This window comes from Benincasa hispida, chromosome 4 (genome assembly GCF_009727055.1).
Source record: "Benincasa hispida cultivar B227 chromosome 4, ASM972705v1, whole genome shotgun sequence".
NCBI classification, from domain to species: domain Eukaryota; kingdom Viridiplantae; phylum Streptophyta; class Magnoliopsida; order Cucurbitales; family Cucurbitaceae; genus Benincasa; species Benincasa hispida.
This window is the reverse complement of record NC_052352.1, coordinates 50,547,832-50,568,897: the sequence shown is the minus strand read 5'-3', so window position 1 is coordinate 50,568,897 and position 21,066 is coordinate 50,547,832. Positions and strand designations below refer to the sequence as shown.

Genomic DNA, 21,066 nt, shown 5'->3' with positions numbered 1-21,066 from the left:
AATCCCAATCAATCCCTATTCATGTTTGCAATATTTAAATCATATTCAAATATTTTCAACTCTCCAAATTTTTTAATGCATAATTAAATGACAATAGTTAAGTATACCAAGAACAATTAACATTTACTCCCTCAGTTGAATTTGATCAATTCAAATTCTTTCATCACATTGTTCTAAAGTTTAGTCCGATATGAGAAAGAAGGGGGACTAAATCATGAGCTCCAACGATTTGAGATTAGTCGGCTAAACTTTTTAACCTAGTTAACCAACATTCATTAACTACCGACACACTCCAATATATCCTAGTTGTTGCACTCTCCTCACTGTACATATTTTCTATCCACTCGATATAACCATGATTAGTAAGTCAACCCTTCACAAGTTGTTCATAATTATAGTTAGGACAATATTACCATTTTACCCCTATAGTTGCATCTTGCTTCTTAAGTCCTACTGATCCTCTAATGAACAATTGGTTTGTAAATCAACCTTTCACAGGTTGTTCTAACCATGCAATTGGATTTTCGAAGAGAGAAAGTGTTTTCTCTAGACACTTGACCAAAAACCAGAAAAATCTCTCCATATTCCCTTCAATCAATCTCATTTTGGATCCCACCATTCAATCTAAAGGCCAAGAGAATAGTAGGGAAGATTTTGTGGTAGTCTACAACAAGTTGGTAATCAATTTCGAGCTAAGGAGTTGTTGGATTGGAGGATTCTTGAAAGGTAAAAACTCAAAAACCCTATGTTTGTATCTTGACCTTGCATTGCTTGTAATTTAAAATTAATGCAGTTAGAGTGTTTAAGATCCTAATTGCTTCCGTGTGTTCAATGTCAACACCAACACTCATTTTTTAACCAAAGCCTTAGCGAGACATAAATTTGATCATTGTTTAAGTCTACTTAAAATAGTAGATTTAAATGGAAGAAAATAGTTATCAGATGCTTTAGATCTTCAATGAAGTTTTTGCTTCAAGAGGGAGAGTTGTTGTAGAATTTGAACCAAAACTTCAGCTCCAATGTGTAATTCCAGCTCTATCTTTAGCTCTCTATTCTTCCAACTCCTGTTCAAACAAACAGAAAGTAGTTAACAAGTTGTTATAAACTGTTTTAATTCTTCAACTATCTGTATTAAATGCCACAATGTAAAGAATAAGTGTAAGCTTGTTTTCATTTTTCCTTAATCAGAGAGTACTTTTCGAGAGGGAGTAGAGAGTGAGAACTTATCTGAGTGTGACAACTTATCCGAGTGTTGTTGCTTGTAAACCTTGAAGTCCTTGAATAAAACTTGAAGATCACTTTTAAAGTGGATGTAGTTGGAGCTAAATTACCAAACCATTATACTTCCTTGTGTCTCATTCTTTTCTTCTTTGATTTTCTAGTCATGCATGCCTGAAACTCTTGTCCTTGAGCTCAAGATCTTCATCAGCTTACCTGGAAAAACAAAGAGCAAAGAAAGGTCAGTTGAGAGAATTTTTCCCTAACTTTTAGTAACTTTTTTATTGAAATGAAATTAGAATGAGAAGAGAAAGAAAAGTTTTACCCCTTTTTTGAGCAATGTGCCATAAGAGAAGCTAGACATGACAGCTACTTTTTCCATTAGTGTCCTTGGATCAGCTCAACAAAAAGGGTTCTTTGGGTTTAGAAGTTCTTTTTCTCTTTGGCCCCGTTTATCATCATATACAGAGCATATTTGGTTTGCTAATTTTCCCTGATCTTGTGATGGAAAGAAGACAGGTGTAGCTTGAGTTAGTTCCACTAACGCTAGTGAGAGATTGATGAGATTATTTTAACATGGCTAAACATGTGTGTTGTTTTCAGAAATATTTTATATTAAGAATCAAGTCGAATAGAGAAAAATATCAAGGAAAATCGAATAAAACAACTATTGAATGTGGATTAGAGTTCTAATCTCGTTTATTTTTCATTTGTTGGGGTTGATGCCTTAAATCTCATGGGTCATGTACTTTTTAATTGTAATATATGAATGATTTATTTATTTAATAAAATCTGAGGTATGAGATATTTTATTTGACATTTAGTAGCATTAACCCAAAAAACAACTAAACTAACATTCGAGATTATCTTTTGTAGCTGAAACATGTATGTAGAGACATACAAGTGGATTATGTTTAAGTGATAACCTAAATGGTTTGTAGTAGATGGATAAGATTTGAGGTCTTATCCTAGTGACAATATGAATACGACCCGCTTTGTAGATATTGCATTTGTTGTAAAGTAGTACAAATGATCTGATCCTGATCAATCATGTAACGACCCGACCCCCTATGACTTAAGTTAGACTATTATTAAACACATGCATGTATGGAACTTAAAACGACACTCTTTTATAGTGAAATAAATGCTAAATAAATATGATAAATTCAAATATTAAAAACAGACGATAGGGTACCCGTAAATCATAAATGATAATAAATAGGTCTGAAAACAAATCTTAATAGTAAGTTTCAAACATCAAAACTGAAAGTTGAAAAACATGAAAAGAAATCTAAATATCATGAACGGAAGCATAGAACTGGTCTCAGCGGCTCGATCACGGATTTCGCTTGTCAATCTTCGATGCATCTCTACCTTTATCTGAAACAACAACATGAGAAAGGATGAGTATAAAATACTCAGTAAGTAATCCCACTACTGAAGTCAGGCTAGGCATCTATGTCCGCTAGATACCTATCTCTGGTGGAAACATATACACTTCTCTAATCCACATATGACACATACATACATGAAAAGCTGATTTTTATCCTATTGTAGTTAAGTATGCCCACTACCTCTAGTAAGTCTCGTACGACCCAAAACCTCTAGTGAATCCCAAAGGGAAGCGCCACCTCTAGTGAATCTCGAAGGAAACACAACCTCTGGTGATCCCGAAGGAAACCACTACCTCTAGTGAATCCCGAAGGAAACACAACCTCAGGTGAATCCCGAAGGAAACCACCACCACTAGTGAATCCCGAAGGAAACACAACCTCTGGTGAATCCTGACGGAAACACAACCTCTAGTGAATCTCGAAGGAAACACAACCTCTAGTGAATCCCGAAGGAAACACAGCCTCTAGTGAATCCCGAAGGAAATATAACCTCTGGTAAATCCTGAAGAAAACACAACCTCTGGTAAATCCTGAAGAAAACATAACCTCTGGTGAATCCTGAAGCATAACACCACCTCTAGTGAATCCCGAAAGAAACACAACCTCTGATGGATCGCAAAGGAAACCACAACTTCTGGTGAATCCCGAAGGAAACACAACCTCTAGTGGGCACCTAACTAATCAATGAGGACACTATCACAATCTCAACATCTCAAGTATCACAACATGGTTCTATAACATACATATACACCTCAACATCATGGCTCTACAACATACATATACCTCTCGTCATCCTAGTCTCATAACATAGATATACATCTCATCATCATAGTTCTATAACATACATATACATCTCGTCGTCCTAGTCTCATAACACACATATACATCTCATCATCCCCAGATTCAGTAGGATCTCCAAGAATAATAATAGACTCAAATTATGCTGGCATTCAAACATCTATATGCGCATCTAGTCTTGGAAGACTTTGAATCCACCCTATAACATAAACTACAAATATTAATTTAGCATCCCTGGTCCAAAAATAATAAATCCGAAGTTTTAAACTCATCTTTGAGGTCTAAATCCAATTAACTAAAGTAAACCAAATGTCCCCAAATTTAACTTACCAAAGTTGTGCTTGGCCCCAAAACAATTTCCAAAACTCAATCCCAATGGCCAACCTCAACATAATTTGAATCCAAAATGAATAACTTACTTTTTCATAAGTACTCTTAACCCAAAAGACAACCAGCCCAACTAGTTACCCAAAACTTACCAAATCTAACAATTTTTGTCAAAAATTGGTCTCTTCCTCGATGAGCAACGTCCCAAAAGCTTTCGAATATTGCTTCTGAAAGTCCAATCATAGTGAATTTTAACCAAAATATGTTTTAAAAAAAAACAACACCAAAACTTCAAGGAAAACACCTAAAACTAAAATCTTACCCAAAACATATTTGACGACAGCTATGACGGCTGTAGGGGCTGGGCGACGCGACTGGGGAGCATTGGACGAGGGTGGCGTGGATGTGAGCGGTTGGGTGCCATGACTGTGCAGACGCGAGCGGCTAGGTTTTTGCAGAGGCGCGGCACGGCGAATGTTTGGCTTTCGATTTGGGTAGTGGCTGAAGGCTGGGCGGTGTGGCTGTGGAAGCTTCGACTCAGATCTGGCAGCTGACGAGGCTGGGCGACTCACGGTGGCATGACCTGCACCCCACGAATGGTGAGCAGCATCGTGCGGCATGAGGAGGCGGTCAGTTGGATTCGGTGGTGGGTCGTGTGGATTAAATGACTAGGCGAAGGACGAAATGCAGATGGCGAGCGAACGAACCTTGACATCGAAGGCACATGACGACTGGAGGCTGAATGGTGAGGGATAAGGGCGGCGCGAGTCCCAATGGCGAGAGGGGAAAAAATTTGGGGTGGGGGGGGGGAGTTGCGTGTGAGGGAGAGAGAGGTTGAGGTTAAAAGAAAAATAATTAAATATTAAAATATAATATGAATATAAAATAAAATAAATGAAAATACTTTACTTTATTTTATGATATCTTATTTCCTATTATTTTATCCTTTCCTCTTCCAAATTTTATTTTTAATCCCTCTTTCCCTTACCATTCCCAATTCCAAAAAGAACTTAACTAATCTCCTTCAAAACGACATTAATTCTTGATATCAATTTCCAACATAAATTTCCAACTTTAAATAATTAAAATCCAACAATTACACTTAAAAGTCCAAAATTTCAAAAATACCCTCAATTAAAGGAAATTACTGAAATTACATTACTAACAAAATTAGGGGTGTTACATTCTTCCCCACTTATGGAACTTTCATCCTCGAAAGTTTATTCCTGGAACAGCTTCAGGTACTGGGCCCTCATCTCATCCCCTCTCTTCCAAGTGGCTTTTTGAACTGGTGATTCAGTCACATGACTTTTAGAAATGTTATCTCCTTACGGCGTAATGTCTTTACCTCTTTGGCGAGAATTTCTGCAGGCTTCTCCTCGTAACGCAAGTTGTCATTCAACTGCAGTGGCTCAAAGCCAACCACATGGGATGAATCCATCACATACTTCCTTAACATCGAAACATGGAAGACATTATGAACTGAAGAGAGTGACGGTGGCCAATTCGCTCCAAGACCTCAAAAGGCTCAATAAATCGTGGACTTAGCCTCCCTTTTCTTCCAAACTTCAGAACACCTTTCATTTGTGCCATTTTTAAGAACACTTCGTCACTAGTTTCAAGCTTTAGGTCTTTATGTCTAACATCAGTGTAAATATTTTGTCTACTTTGATTTGTTTGCATACGATCTCTAATCTTCTGTATTGCCTCATTCGTGGTTTGTACTAGCTCAGGCCCTAACAAATTTCTCTCATCTACCTCATCCCAACATACAGGAGACCTACAACTCTTCTCATATAGGGCCTCAAATGGCGACATGTCGATGGTGGCCTGGTAACTGTTATTATACGCAACTCCATAAAATGCAGGTGAGAGTCCCAACTCCCTGAAAACTCTATCGCACAAGCGCACAATATATCTTCCAATATTTGGTTCAAACGTTCTGTTTGACCATCAGTCTGTGGGTGAAAAGTCGTACTAAAATATAATTGTGTACCCAATACTAACTGGAGACTCTTCCAAAAACTAGATATAAAACGAATGTTGTTCTTTGACATAGCTGAAACTAGTATAAAAACAATGTGACAACCCCTTCCATATATAATTATGAAACTTAATATGCTGAAAACCAACAATACTTTAACATGTTCAAGCTAAGAACTATGAAAACTGTCGCGAGCTTAAGAAAGTCTTATCCACTAAAAACATATATCTGAGCTTACCATTTTGTCACAGGGAAAACTTCATATGTGTAGGGGAGAAACTGGTCATGCTATATAATGCGTCATCTAAAGATACGTACCAGAACAAATCTAGTCAACTGGAAACTGCTTCTACTTTAAAAGCGCCGACTATGATGTCTTTCTTAGTGTCTACATGTCTAAGAATAACTCTATCTAATTAAATCTCATATTCATAAGAAACTCATCATGAGGCTCTATACTGTCATGGGCTATAAAACTTGCTTGAGTCAATCCTCATATCATTCTTTTAGCCTTCGAACAATCACATATCATTACTTAGACCTTATTGCGGATGAGTCTAAAATTCCCTCTGAAAGATGAGGTTTGGAAGTCCCTGGATGCTAAAGCGTCAGTAAATTGATAACACATTTCCATAAACTCGTAATAACCGTAATTGATCCTTGAAGCTAGTTTTTACGATAAAACCTTCTTGATTTACAAGTCATAGCTTGATTTACTCGTACTCCCTAGAGCAAGTTAACTTACTGCCAATGGTGACAATGGAAGATCCAGCTTACTTACTTTTGTGCATATACCACTTTTGTATACCTCGAGTGGGATAATTTCCTTTTTCAATCAAATTGATGGTCTTGCTAGCTCATTCGATCTTGCACACTATGTCAAAATCCCTTAAATCTTACTAATACCTTCAATGGTTTACCTCATAACTAATGAAGCCACAACATACCATGTCAATAGTTCGTGAACATCTACTATTACTAGTAACTCCATTTTAGCTTATCTTTTCTCAACCTTTTATTTTGGTAACAGATTCTTGTGTTAAAACAAAGTTCCATACCCAATCATCTATGTAAGCTATCTTTCCATCCAACACATATTGTCCCAAAGTTTCACATGATAATGAGGTATTCTTCTTTTACACCAGAATAAATACCTTGTAACCCCTCGTATCAAGCATCCAAACCATACTTAACTAAGAGTTTTGAACACATTACATTTCTTTCCCTTTCCAAAAGAGTAAACTTTCTTAGATACTTTTCTCTCCTTCACACTTATATTTGATAAACCACTAAATTCAAGACACCTCTTTTTTTTTTCCCACTTTCCAACTGGAACATAATCTCTTTACTAAATTATATTTTACTTAACTCCTCCATAAATCTTATCTATCTCACTAAGAATTTCCATCTTGTAGAATTCTTCGTTACCAATTTACATACTTTTAAACTCCAAAAGACTTTTGTTTCTTTAAATTTTCCTAACTTGGATCTCCTCATCACAGTAAGGCTCTGGGTTTAGTCTAGGTATACTTAAATAATCCTTCAACCTAAACAAATAGTACCTTGCTTTATCCCCTTTAAGTCGAAGGTCATGTCCAACTATTTTAGATTCTGTTAATGACATCAACTTAGCTAGATATTCCAAAAGAATTCTTCATATTATTAAACATACTTTACCTAGTCCATCAAGTCGTGTATTACCCAAGTTATTATGACTTATGAATCCTTTCTAAAATTCTTCTCAAAATGTTAGGTTTTTAATATCTCAAAACCTTTAATAAATCCATCGTCTCTTCTTCTTGTCCTTCTTATCCATAAAACAATTTTTAACCTTATTTTCGAGAATGTGGCCGGTGAAGGAATTTATTTATACTATCTCCAATTGCACCATAGAACATAACACTAGTCCTTAATGAATTCTTGTCAAGAAAATTTTATTCCTTAGCTTAAACATTTAATACCTTCAATCCCAAATTGTCATAACTCTACATAGTTTTATCAACCTTTAACATCTCTGAATTAAGGTATATATATTTGTTCGTTTCTAACATAATTTCCATAAGAAAAATTAGTGCCAAGTGACATCATAATTTGCTCTATTTTATTTTTCTCCTTTTGTAGTGTCGTAACTAATAATCCTCTTATAATAACTTCTAACGAGTCACTGACCTAGCATTAAAAAAAAGCTGGTGCATTTAAGCTAAATGAATATTTTCATGTACTACTATCATAAAACTTGTAATTTATAACACATACCTGGCAATGACGAGGAATCCGTGCATAGGCCAAAGAGACAATCTGAACTTACATAGTAAGTTAGACTACAGAACCCAAAACATGGGCTCTGATACCAACTGTAACGACCCGACCCCCTTAAGGCTCAAGTTAGACCGTTACTAAACACATGCATGCATGGAACTTAAAACGACACCCTTTTATAGTGAAATAAATGCTTAATAAATAAGATAAATTAAGAACACCTTCATTAAATTCAAATATTAAAAACAGGTGATAGGATACCCATAAATCATAAATGATAATAAATAGGTCTGAAAACAAATCTTAATAGTAAGTTTCAAACATCAAAACTGAAAGTTGAAAAACATGAAAAGAAATCTAAATATCATGAACGGAAGCATAGAACTGGTCTCAGCGGCTCGATCACGGATTTCGCTTGTCAATCTTCGATGCATCTCTACCTTTATCTGAAACAACAACATGAGAAAGGATGAGTATAAAATACTCAGTAAGTAATCCCACTACTGAAGTCAGGCTAGGCATCTATGTCCGCTAGATACCTATCTCTGGTGGAAACATATACACTTCTCTAATCCACATATGACACATACATACATGAAAAGCTGATTTTTATACTCAATAGGGATTATTGAGAATTAATCTTGGATTAATTTGAATTGTTCAAATTAATTGAGGGGTTGATTATATATGATATAATTAATTTAAATTAATTATATGTGATATAATTAATATAATGTATTTAATGTGTTATGAAATATTTAAACATATGGGTTGAGTTCGAGTTACGAGTTTATTTTTAATGTAAACATGAAGAATGATATACAAATTATTCTTGTTGAGAAAAAAAAATTGTACCTTTTATATCCATGAGTAAAGCTATAACAGAATTTATAAAGTGCAAAAAAAGTGCTATAAAAAGATTATTATAGTAATTATAGCTATTAGAAAAAACTAAATAACCTTACTATAGCGCAAGATTAAAGCTATAAATACTATATTATAGTGTTAAAAAGTGCTATTATAAATTAAAGATAGCATATTATCTTAGCTATATAAACATAGTATAGTTTTAATAAAAGAGGCTATTAAATGTTTTTTTAGCATAGTAAATAAGCTATACCTTCATACATTACTGTAGCATCCAATATAACTCTATAAAAACGCTATTTCTTGTAGTAGATGATCATTTTTCCCATTTGTGACGGTTCGGTTGCGGGGAGAGGGTTTTAAGATCCTAGTATAGTTTTCTTGGAGGGTTGCAAGTGTGCTTAGTGCAGATGTTTTGGTGATTTTGTTAATAAGTGTGGGTCAGGGGATTTGATAGGGTGTTTCTCTTTAAGTACGTTTGGCTCCTACTTTGCTGATGGTTCGATCACTGCTCTTCATGAGGGGCCAAGTTGTGGGGTTGTTTTCCCCTCTATCTAAGGGATTAATTGTTGTTCCTACTTAAGGTTCTTTAGGGGTGGGAGCTCAGAGCTACGTTCTTAGGTCCAGTTTTGTGATTAATAATCTGATGGTGATTATGATGTTAGTGTTGCTTAAAGGTACTGTCAATTCTTCCCTTCCTTTGGTGATGTTCGCTCGAGATGATATCTCCACTTTGGTTGTCGATTATCGCGTTGTGGCTAATGAATCTGAACTTTTGGTGAACTTACGAGATACTTTTGACTTGTCAAAGGACTTACGATAGTTTCTTTTATTGTAATTTCGATGGTTTCTTCAGACTTGAGTTGTGAGTTTGTCTTTTTTTTTTTTTTTTTTTGTCAGCTTTGCTCTTTTATGTTGCTTTTGTTTAATTTTGCCTTCATCTCAGATTAGAAGGTTGCTCTTTTGCAATATATTGTCACTTTTGAAAAAAAAAAATGATATAATATTCATTCGTGTTAGGTATGGTGCAAATCAAAGATATTATTATAGTACTCTATACACGCACCATATTTAAAGCTCGGAGAATAAAATCAATTTGAGCATAATTCAAATGATTTTGGACATGTACTCTCATCTATGAGATCACATCATCAACTCAATTAAAAAAAAGAAAAAGAAAAAAGAAAAACTAAAGGTTACACAGAGAGGTTTAAAAGGGATTGTATTTGGGCGGCGACAATATATATTAAATTCATTTTGGAGGCTGAAGATGAGCATCTTGTTCGGCGGGGAGTTTAGAGGCAGTAATTGGAAGCTCCGGCACGGCGGCGTCGTTAGGCTTATGGAGGTGGGCGGCGGTGGAATAATCTTTGTTTTTGCCCCAAACGACTGAGTAAAGCCCAATCGCGATGATAATGGCTCCAATAACACTGGTGTTTGCAAAAAAGTGGCAATTAATTAATTAGCCAAAGAAATAATATAAGTTTATAACCTTGAAACATAAACACAACTATGGATAAGATTCTTCACCAAAGTTTCATGCGTCATTTTCAAATATTAAAGCATTGCGTTAACGATACCAATTCGAGCGATCAAACTTCTAACTTTTAGAATATTAATTTAAAAACAATTAATAGTACAAATTTTATTTAAATTAATTTTAATGATCCACTTGAATTTATTAATTCAAGAATTGCGTTTAAAATGGTATAAAATTTTTGTTTTTAAATATATGAAAATGAACTAAAATATTTATAAACATAGTAAAATTTCACAAGTCTATTTGCTATAAATCGTGATAATCTACTATCTCGACATTAATAGTAATATATGGCGGTCTATCACAAATAGACTGTGATGTTTTACTATTATTTATAAATATTTTCAATAGTTTTATTATTTAAAATAAATTTCAAATATAAACTCCCAAGTTTGGCAAATTTATATCTATATGTAACTTTCTTCTTTAAACTAGTTGAAACTTGAAACATAAATTAAACAAACCTATGCTTCTTGAACTTTGTAAATTAATCAAAACTTATTTCATTAAATTGTAGATTTAGTCATGCAATTTTTAAATGGTTCTATTTAGCTGATGAACTTTAAATAGTTTCATGATTTTTTGAGTTTAATTAGTCTAAGATTTTATCTATGTCTAGTATGTCATAATCAAAATTTTTAAACACCATTTGAAACCATTTTGTTATTTTATTTTGTTTTTTAAAATTAAGTCTATGGACTCTATTTCTACATCCAAATTTCTTTTGTTATCTACTTTTCACCAATAGTTTAAAAAACCCAAGTCAAATTTTGAGAACTAAAAAAATGTAGCTTTCAAAAAATTGTTTTTGCTTTTGGAATTTGGCTAAAAATTCAACCATTGTATTTAAGAAAGATGCAAATCATTGTAAGAAATGTGGATAAAATTGGCTTAATTTTAAAAAAACAAAACAAAAAACCAAATGGTTATCAAATGAGGCTTTAATAATTGATTGATCTATTAAAAATTAAATTTTATGTCTAACTGATACTCTAAACTTTCAATTTTGTATCTAGTACGTTCGTCAATTTATTTTTTAACCTATTTATTAAAAATATTAAAAATATAATTATATAAAATTATGATTTTTTTAAGAGATTAGTAGTGCTCGATGTGGATGAGAATTTAGCCAAAGTGAGCTTAACTACACAATCATAATTGGCATATGAATTTCGTTTCTCGAGATTAGGGATTTAAATTTTCATAGTTCACTTATTGAACAAACAAAAATATGTGATGATTATTGTCAATTAAGTAACAAATAAATAAATAAATACCTTCCAAGATGAATTTTCTCAGCGAGAACAATGGAGGAGATAATAGTGACAACAATCATACATAAAGGATTGAAAGCTGTGACAAATACAGGGCCTCTTGTCTTCATAACCAAAGCTTGAAAGTAATATGCAATTCCTGAACCAACTATTCCCTGAACAAATCATTATTCAAATCCACTTATTAATACCAAAACCATTCACCATAAGGGAAAGAAACTAACCATCTCTATGTCCCTTTATCCCGATTTGGTAATAATTTGGTTTTTTAAATTTTATATTTTTTAAATTAATTGATATTTCTTCTCACAAATTTTTAATGATTTTTACCTTTTTTTTAGGATCATTTTTAAATATAGAAAAATAAAACAAAATATTTATAAAATATAGTAAAATTTTAAAATTGATAGACATAGAAGTCTATCAATATCTATCAGCTTCTATAATCGATAGTTCTAAAATTTTGCTATATCTTGTAAATATTTTCAACATTTTACCATTTGAAATATTTTTCGTTTTTTTAAAGTATCATTTTATTTTTTAGTAAAATTCAAAAACCTATATGTATATATATGTGTGTATATATATATATATTAAAAAGTACTTTTTTTTAATTTGATTTGATTAAAAAAAAAATTTCTGGTATAACAAAGAAATTTGAAAATAGGATTAAGTTTAAAAGACCACAAACAACAAAAAGTCAAATAATGGCAAAGAAAAAAAAAATTCGATTTTCAATTTTGTGTCTAATACGGTAATATTATATGGAATATATAAAAGAGTGATAAGATTCAAACCATTAAATTTTTAATCATTAACATATGCTATATGTCAACTGATTAGATATATATGCTCACTTTGACAGATATTATAGACTTTTTGGACATGCATTTAAAGAGGAGAAGAATTTATAACTTTTTTTCTTTTTGATTTTAAAAAAATTATAAACCTATTAAAAACAAAATTTAAAACATTAGATATATAATTTAACTCCGAAAAGTTTGAATATAAATACAATAAATGAAAATTTTTAATTTCATTTCAAAGAACTTTACACTTAAATGAAATTGGACAAGGTATGATCTATTATTGAAAGGGATTGTTTTAGAACAATAACGGGTGGGGATCGAACTTCCAATTTTTATAGACGAAGGTCATGTCAATATCACTAAACTAAACTCACTTTGGCTGCTTTTATTGAAAGCGATTAATTAGATAGAATTTTGTAATGAAATAATTATATGATATAGGGTAGGGAAAAAAATAAAGAAATACCGTATAGAGAGGAGCTAGAAGCCTGGAGTCCCAGCCCACAGCCCATGCACTAGCATGATGTTCAATGGCTACTGCTATCACTGTGCTTTGAAGTGCACCAGCCAAGCATATCAATGCCGAAAGAGATAGCTCCGCTGGGTATCTTTTCACTGTTATAGACTGTAATTAAGAAGAAACCATTCAAGAGTTTACAAACATATGGGTTTGTCGCGGTTTTGATAAGGACAACAAAACTTCTATTCATTTATACAATGGTGTGATATTGTTTATTTAAGACATAAAAAATTCTAACTTTGTTTTCATCTAACAATCCTCTTCTCGAATAAAATACCATCTTGAATATCCCTTTATCTGTCCACTCATGACTGCCTACGACAGTTTAGCTCTTATCAAAGTCAAAAGCAAAATCAGATAGAGTATAACTATATACATATCATCTTTTTGGAATACACTTGGTGTCACCCACTTGTTGCATGTGCATTCTTAGAATGAGTTTGATTTAACTTTGTAAGTATTTAATATTAAAAATAAATTATTTTGAAAAAATTAAATTGTTTGACAATCATTAAAAATAACTTTTTAAATATTTTTAAAGTGCATTTAAAACTTTTTTTAATCAAAAGAGTTTTAAAAATACGACTTTTTCGAAAAACTCTTTTTTTCTAATCAATCCAAAATGATTCTTAATCTCTTTCCCTTATATACTCCTCCTATTAGTCTACTCAACCTAATAGGTTTACACTCTCCATCCAAATCTACATGCATGATTTAATAGAGATTTACTTGCTCTGTCGCATAAGTATTACTTCTTTTTTTTTTTTTTTTTTCTGATATGAGGATTCACCCACACAAGAACTCACAACTTTTGTAAGATATTGTTGACAATCTCACCTACACAACATGGTTAATAATTTAGATCATGACTCTAATACCAATTGATAAGAATAACGTAACCTTCCACCTATCTCATTTATGTGATATATTGTTCACTTAGGACGTATACCTTCATAATTTTGCTTTTAGAACCAGCCAAAAGGTCTTGTACCCTTACTTATTTTCCATGGATGATTTAATTCTTCTATAACTAATGTAAGACTTTGTTTACCCCTGACAATTTTATCTAATTTTTTTAGTTTGAAGTTTTGTTACTTGCAGAACCTCGTATGATATGGTTTAATTTTTCTAGAGACTTTTATTGAAACATTTAATTTATGTTGTAGTATTATAAGAATTTTTTCTCCACAATCGGCATTTGGGACGTTGAGTTGGTTATTATAGTTTCTGGGTTATAATAATCAGTGGGTTATAATAGTTAGTATTTGAGATATGGACTATTTTAGTTTGAGTTATAATAATTTGTGTTTAGGATGTAAACTATTTTTGTTTGGGTAGGAAATAATAGACACTGTAGCAAAGAAGAAAATAGAGAATGAGTAACCAATAGTAAATACTTTAGCAAAGAGGGGTTTGAAATAGTATTTAATATACTTAATTGTAAGTTATAAATAAATAGTTGTATATACCATTATTATATTTGGTGCCCCAAAGAGAATGGATTATAATAATACACTCCACCAACTTCTAGTCGTTGTCTCAAATGTCCCTTAGTTTTTAAAACTCATTTATTTGTTTTAAGTGAGGAAGTTGGGTGTTTTTCATTAGACTTTTCACAAGAAACAAGGAAGAAAAAAAAAAAAAAAAAAAACTCATTTCCCTTGAAAGTGTCAAATAGTTAACTCAATCAGAGCTTTGGGCTAGAATTTTAATATTCCATCATGATGTTATTTTTTCCCCTATGATTTTCCTATCTTTATTTCACATTTTCATAACATATAGCAAGCACTTGTTGAACTTGATAAAAAAAAATAAAAATAAATAAATAACGCATATGCATGTTCAAAATAGCTAGTTACAAACTTTAAATTTATATCTAAAAATGTAAAGCCTCTTGCAATTTAATAGTATAGATTGTACAAAGTCATGCATTTAGCCTAAAAATAAAGTTGGTCGAATTGAAAAATTAAAGCTCATTGTATGATCATGCACACCTTTTCCCTTCTTCACTTTTCACAATTTTGAATATAAAAAGTTAAAGAAAAGAAGTTGATACGATCGAATAGAAAGTAAAAAGATTTGGAAAATAGCAAACGTATGGAATAATAATAATAATAATAAAATTCTCAAAAGGGTAAAATTCAATTTTGATTAAAAAAAGCTTACGAAAATAAAATCATCCCCAAAAAAAAAAAAAAAAACACAAAATCTGACAAATACAAAATGATGTTATCAATAAGCTAAGTAAAATACTTAGGTGCTGTTCAGTAAAAAACTATCATGGACAGTTTTTATATGGAATTCAGTACAGCCTAATAATAATTGTCATGAGGTAATAGTTGAAGGTTTGATAAGTGATGTTAACTTACCTGTAATATGTAAAAACAAGACCAAGACACGCAGCCCAAAAGGATGAACAAAGTTCCGGCCACCCAATGCTGATTGCCGGCGGCGCCACTGCTGTTAACATGGTTGTTTGTTTTATGAGTCCAAAAGAAATCGAGAATTGGGCCTTTGTAAAGTGTCATAACCAAAGCTCCGGCGAAGGTCACCAAAGTACCAATTACCTTGGCTACCCCTCGTACTTGTTTTATATTTAAACGCTCCACTCTGAACCAATTTAAAAAACAATACAATTTGAATACCAAAAATTGGTATAAATAAAAATACAATTTCTAACCAATGGGAGAAATAAATAATTACCGAAAAATTACTGCAATGATAAAGGTAACAGAGGGCACAGCGTTCATGATGGCCGATGTAAATGATGCTGACGTGTACGTCATTCCTAGATAACCGAAACCTTGATCCACAACCGGTCTGGTTGATTCATGAAATCGAACACGAGAACTTTTAATATCATTCGTTAAAAAAATATCGTATCATATGAATTTAATTACTCTTGTATCTTTTTTTATTATAATATCATGTTATTGACAAGAATAACTCGTTCTTACTCTAGAAAACCCAAGACCATGATTTGCAAAGCGACAGGGAGTGTCATCTTTGGTCTTGTTTTCCTGCAATGATTTTGTCAAAAGTTGAAGAACTAAGCTAATAAATAATAAATCAACATGAAGAAAATTCAACTGACATGAATTTGTACTATCAATTTCAAAATTTACAATACAATTTCCATTCCACACATATATAGTAGTATCAGTTTATGATTAAACCTTTCGAAGATTAGAGCGAAAGGAGCGAGAAAGAGAGCGGCAACGGTGTTACGATACACGATCAAAACATAACGACTCATGCCTTTGGTGAGAGTGGCCATGCATATTACATATATGCCTGCAATTCCAAATTGTAGGCTCACCACTAGAATATAAGGCTTCAACTTACTCACAATAGAGTTCTCACCCACCATCTTTAGCTTAGTGAGAAGTGACAATAAAAGAGAGAATATGAGAAACTTCATTGGAGTGGCATCCCTTTATATAGAAGAAAATTTGAACGTGTTGTTTAATAAAGGAAATAATTAATGGGAAAGAAAAAATATGACTAAGAGGCACTAAAACTAATTACCAAATAGATCGTTTGGTTTAAATTTTAGGTGATGGTCAATCAATGACATTTAAAAGAATGCATATCGTGGAATATATATATATATATATCTTATACACATCTAGATGTGTATAAGAGACAGATATATATGCACACACTTGTGTAAGAATATATGCATGTAAGAGCTTATACTTTAGCACACCTAAAAGACTTATGCTATGCGTGACTTAAAAAGAAGAGTATATATGCACAATTAATATCAAATAAAAAATTTCCCTTCATATGTTAATTAGAAAAGACATTCAAAAGAGTATGAACTATGTACATGTATATATTTGGTAAGACTTTTTTGAAGCTAAAGATAAAGAGAGAAAATTAGGAAGGATTGGAATGAAAGTTGTTATTTAATTGTAATTTTTTCAACTCCACAATAAAAAAGAGTGAAAGAACAAATTAGTACAATGTTTTTACAATATTTAATTAATTCTTAAGGTAGAAAAAGAATATAGCATCCATAATGTCCAAAAAAAAAAAAATATCATTTTGATCTCTATAATATAGAAGTTGCTCAATTTTGATTGTTGTACTTTTAATTGTCCTCAATTTTATTTCCTGTACTTTTAATAAATGCTAAAATATGTTCTAATACTTTTAATAAATCTTAAATTTAGTTTTTTTTTAGTCAATTCTTATGAAAATTTGTTAAATAATAATAATAATAAGGACAAATATCAATTTATATCCCTAAATTTTGAGAATTGTATCAATTTAAACCATAAACTAAAAATTTTATCAATTTAAACTTTGGACTTTGAGTGTGTATCAATTTAAGCTTTGAACTTTGGGATTTGTATCAATTTCAACCTCAAACTAATAATTATATCAATTTAAACGCTAAACATTCTGAAGTGTATCCGAATAAAACATAATGGAGGGTTTAAATTGACACAATTATGAAAGTTCAAAGTTTAAATTGATACAAATATCAGTTTGGGATTAAAATTGATACAATCCTCAAAGTTAAGGGTTTAAATTGATACAATTATTAGTTTAGGGTTTAAATTGATACAATACCTAAAATTGAAGGGTATAAATTGATATTTGCTCTAATAATAAATTTAATGCAAGACAAGACATTATATAAATATATTTTTATAATTTATAAGGAGGATGTTCATATAGATAATATTTATAAAAAAAAATCAACAAAAAAAACTAAGACTAGTTTTTTAAGATTTATTGAAAATATCTGACTTAAAATTATAATATTTAAAGTAGAGCATTTACTGTACTTTTTTTTAGTAATTTAATTAGAAAGGTAAATAAATTAATAATATAAAGTAGGATGTGGTTAAACACATATTCCTCAACCCCATCCCAATAAATAAATAAATAAAGATCATGATATTTCTCAATTCATTCTAGTTAGATCAGGGATGTTCTTTTCTCTTTTCTTCCTTTTTTTTTTTTAGCATCCTTAGCACAAATAATGAATATTTTTTTTAATGGTTTGAAATGGTAAAATGGTTGAAAATATTTTAAATATAATTTTTAAATTTTTTATAATTAGTTTGATAATTAAATTATTTTTTTTTTCTGTTCATGAGTGGACGACTATACGAGGGGGTTTCACTACTTTTCCCATTTTTTCTTTTTTTAAGTAAATATTATACATTTTCTTTTCGGAAATCGTTTTCTCCATGTTTTTTTGGTCTCTCCATTTCGTGAAAGAGCTACTCAAATATGAACCAGTGTTGTCCATAAGGGAATCTTTGACCAAACAATTTGCTGAATTATCTTTTGGTTCTAATTTATTTAACTAAAGTTAAAGCAGAATTTTTTTTTTTTTTTTTTTTGAAAAGTTATAAATTTCTACATTATTCGAGAATTATATTATATTTTTCATGTCGAGTTCCTACCACTAATATTACAATCGACCTATTAAATTACAGGATATATAATTGATAGGGTCAATTGCAATTTTAATAAAAAAAATTAAAAATTGGACGTGTATCCCTAGATTTTGCTTTTTTTGCAAACACAGCAAAAAACTTCTGCCTAAAAATTTGATTGTTATCTGATTTCTATGTGATTGTTATGTGATTGCTACATGTGCAACTACAAAAAAAATGAAATCATGACTTTGATTTCTTAAAATGTATTTGCCATACAATTGAATTCGTATTAATAAGAAGGTCTCTTCCAACAAAATCAGCCTTTCAAAGTCACTAAAAAGCTAACAATGACAATTCTTGAAATTGAGATTGACACCCTTAATCCCTATTCTATTCGTATTATCTTTATGGTAATGCAAAAAGTTTGAAAACACACCACATTAATTGGATGCACCATTATCATTTTTCTAACTTTTCTATCCATTTTCACCATCACATATTTTTTCTCCTCTCTTTTTTAGTTGTTTTTTCCTCAAGTTTATTATGTGTTCCATCTCACATGACTTTTTCTTTTACGAATACCTTTTTCTTTAACATGTACATGCACATAGTTAAATAGTAATGATTAAAAAATATTAAATATCTTCATAATGTATGATATTGTCTACTTTGAACATAAACTCTTATAGTTTTACTTTTGGTTTCATTCCAAAAGTTTCATACAACTAATGAAGATAATTATCCCCACTTATATACCTAATGATCATCCGAAATCTAGTTAATATAGGACTTTGGGTCACGTTTCCAACATTATTATTATTATTTTATCAAATTCTCAACAAAAATAAATTTCAAACTAAAAATAATAGTTACTTTTAAGATTTATCGAATCCATAAACTAAAATTAAATAGGGTAGTTGTTTTAAATTATAAAACTACTGAAAATATTTTCAAATATAGTAAAATATTAATGTTTATAGTGATAAATTACGATAGACATTTCGATCTGTCATTGGTTCATTTTTCTTTATTTAAAAATAACCCAATATTCGAAAGTGTAAAAAGAAAAATTATTGGCGGATATGTTTGACACAAGCTAAGGGTGATATTTAAGTGAATCACAATAAGAGAATGAAAAGTAGGGTTAAAAAAACAGAAAAAGCTTTATGCTTATCTTAAGATAACAATAAAGACGAGTTGAGGTAGATGCCCATGGAGCTCAAGCTTTTAGCTTTAAAATAGTATTCAATTCATGTGATATTTTATATATACATCACGATAAAAAGGAAAAGAAGAAAACAGATTTTATTTGAGTGGGCAACAATGGCCGTAGGGTTTGCCACTTTGAAGGCAATAATGGTTTGCATGGCATTCACTTTATGATGTAATAGTATACATTTGATAATGTTTAAAGCAGAGACATTTGGTGGAATTTTTAAGGAAAAAAAGCTATGGATTTATAGTGATTTGATCTCCGAATCACAAGTAGTCAAATAATCTATAATAAAAGAGACCAAGAAGAAAAATCATCATTTAATAATTTCAATTATCATTCGTTTCAACTATTCGAGTCGAAATAGTTACATAATAAGGTGGTGTATGTTTTTGTGATGAGTGTGATCTACGTCACAAATATGTAACATCACCATTTGATAGTTGAAATATGTTTGAACAGACAATTGTCTTTTGCTCTCATTATAACTAGACGATTCAAAGTGGTTATATGACGAAGTAATATATTCTTTCATGCATGAGTGTGATTTAGACTACAGATATTTTTCAGAATATCTTGAACCTGTTATCTAGCGCTTCCAACAACCAAGTAATCACTGAATTCGTATTATTTACGATTTTGACTCTAGGATTTAGAAAAATGCGCCATATAAACTTCTAATCCTAAATGTACATATGATCTGTATTTTGAATTTTCTCTATAATAAAAATGCTCTCTTCCTCTACACGTGGATGTAGCTAATGTACTATTAGTGAACCATATAAATATGTGTGTCGATTCTTTATTCGTTTAAAATTTTTCAATTCCAAAATATAAATGAAATATCGTAGTCTAATAACGGAGATATGTTTGATAAATTTCTTTACCCTTTAAAATTTGATAAATTGCTAGTTTATTGTTCTTTAATTCTAAAATATTTACAACTATTTCAACGATTTAAAAGGATATCTTATTAATTAAGATCTTTTCAAATCTTTTTTATGTACTAAAACAACAATATAAATTTTAGATGTGCCACACGTATATTATGGGGTAGTTATAATAAAGGTTAAAACAAATCATCATCATCATCATAATAATAATAATAAGAGGAAAAGGCAAAGGTTTAATGATAAGGCAAAGTATGTAAGTGCTCTTCCTTTGTTTGCATTTCCAAGTGGAATTCATGGTGTTTTGATCTCCTCATCCGAAAATATTGACAATTTGATTTCAAAAAGCTGAACCACAAAGTGATGGGCTCAACATTTTATTTTATTAAATATCTCCTAAATATTTCTCATTGATTAATTAAATATATACTAAGATGTAGATGAAAATGTATCAATCATAGTACGTGGATTGCTAATGGGAAGTGAATAAAATATCCATATTTTAAGAAATGATGGAAATCAAAGATCACTCATTGATTAGATTTAGTTGAATTGAGTTAATAAATAAAAC

The 21,066-nt window shown here is 31.1% G+C and overlaps 3 protein-coding genes across 3 annotated transcripts; all 3 read right to left on the bottom strand.

Moving 5' to 3' along the window:
- Window positions 1–2,410: 2,410 nt before the first annotated feature.
- On the bottom strand, window positions 2,411–4,538 carry LOC120076721. The gene is made up of 3 exons (XM_039030616.1): window positions 4,060–4,538; window positions 3,890–3,964; window positions 2,411–2,598 (listed from the first exon to the last, which is right to left on the bottom strand). Exons 1-3 carry the CDS (start codon window positions 4,355–4,357, stop codon window positions 2,555–2,557), a joined length of 417 nt encoding a protein of 138 aa, XP_038886544.1. The 5' UTR covers window positions 4,358–4,538; the 3' UTR covers window positions 2,411–2,554.
- Window positions 4,539–5,037: 499 nt separating this feature from the next.
- LOC120076238 lies at window positions 5,038–5,555 on the bottom strand. Its single transcript, XM_039030002.1, has 2 exons — window positions 5,305–5,555; window positions 5,038–5,188 (listed from the first exon to the last, which is right to left on the bottom strand). Exons 1-2 carry the CDS (start codon window positions 5,553–5,555, stop codon window positions 5,038–5,040), a joined length of 402 nt encoding a protein of 133 aa, XP_038885930.1.
- Window positions 5,556–9,864: 4,309 nt separating this feature from the next.
- On the bottom strand, window positions 9,865–16,471 carry LOC120076334 (WAT1-related protein At4g08290-like). Its single transcript, XM_039030129.1, has 7 exons — window positions 16,167–16,471; window positions 15,948–16,010; window positions 15,694–15,810; window positions 15,360–15,600; window positions 12,937–13,095; window positions 11,665–11,816; window positions 9,865–10,277 (listed from the first exon to the last, which is right to left on the bottom strand). Exons 1-7 carry the CDS (start codon window positions 16,409–16,411, stop codon window positions 10,100–10,102), a joined length of 1,155 nt encoding a protein of 384 aa, XP_038886057.1. The 5' UTR covers window positions 16,412–16,471; the 3' UTR covers window positions 9,865–10,099.
- Between the last annotated feature and the right edge of the window lie 4,595 nt (window positions 16,472–21,066).

Coding starts and splice junctions, on each gene's coding strand:
- LOC120076721 (XM_039030616.1), bottom strand. CDS start 4,357: ATGCCGCACGATGCTGCTCACCATTCGTGGGGTGCAGGTCATGCCACC. Junction 3,965..4,059: donor TGTCGTCAAATATGTTTTGG/GTAAGATTTTAG, acceptor TTGGACTTTCAG/AAGCAATATTCGAAAGCTTT. Junction 2,599..3,889: donor GACAAAAATTGTTAGATTTG/GTAAGTTTTGGG, acceptor TTGTTGTTTCAG/ATAAAGGTAGAGATGCATCG.
- LOC120076238 (XM_039030002.1), bottom strand. CDS start 5,555: ATGTCGCCATTTGAGGCCCTATATGAGAAGAGTTGTAGGTCTCCTGTA. Junction 5,189..5,304: donor CAAATGAAAGGTGTTCTGAA/GTTTGGAAGAAA, acceptor TTCGATGTTAAG/GAAGTATGTGATGGATTCAT.
- LOC120076334 (XM_039030129.1), bottom strand. CDS start 16,411: ATGAAGTTTCTCATATTCTCTCTTTTATTGTCACTTCTCACTAAGCTA. Junction 15,601..15,693: donor ATCATTGCAGTAATTTTTCG/GTAATTATTTAT, acceptor AAATTGGTTCAG/AGTGGAGCGTTTAAATATAA. Junction 10,278..11,664: donor GAGAAAATTCATCTTGGAAG/GTATTTATTTAT, acceptor TGCAAACACCAG/TGTTATTGGAGCCATTATCA.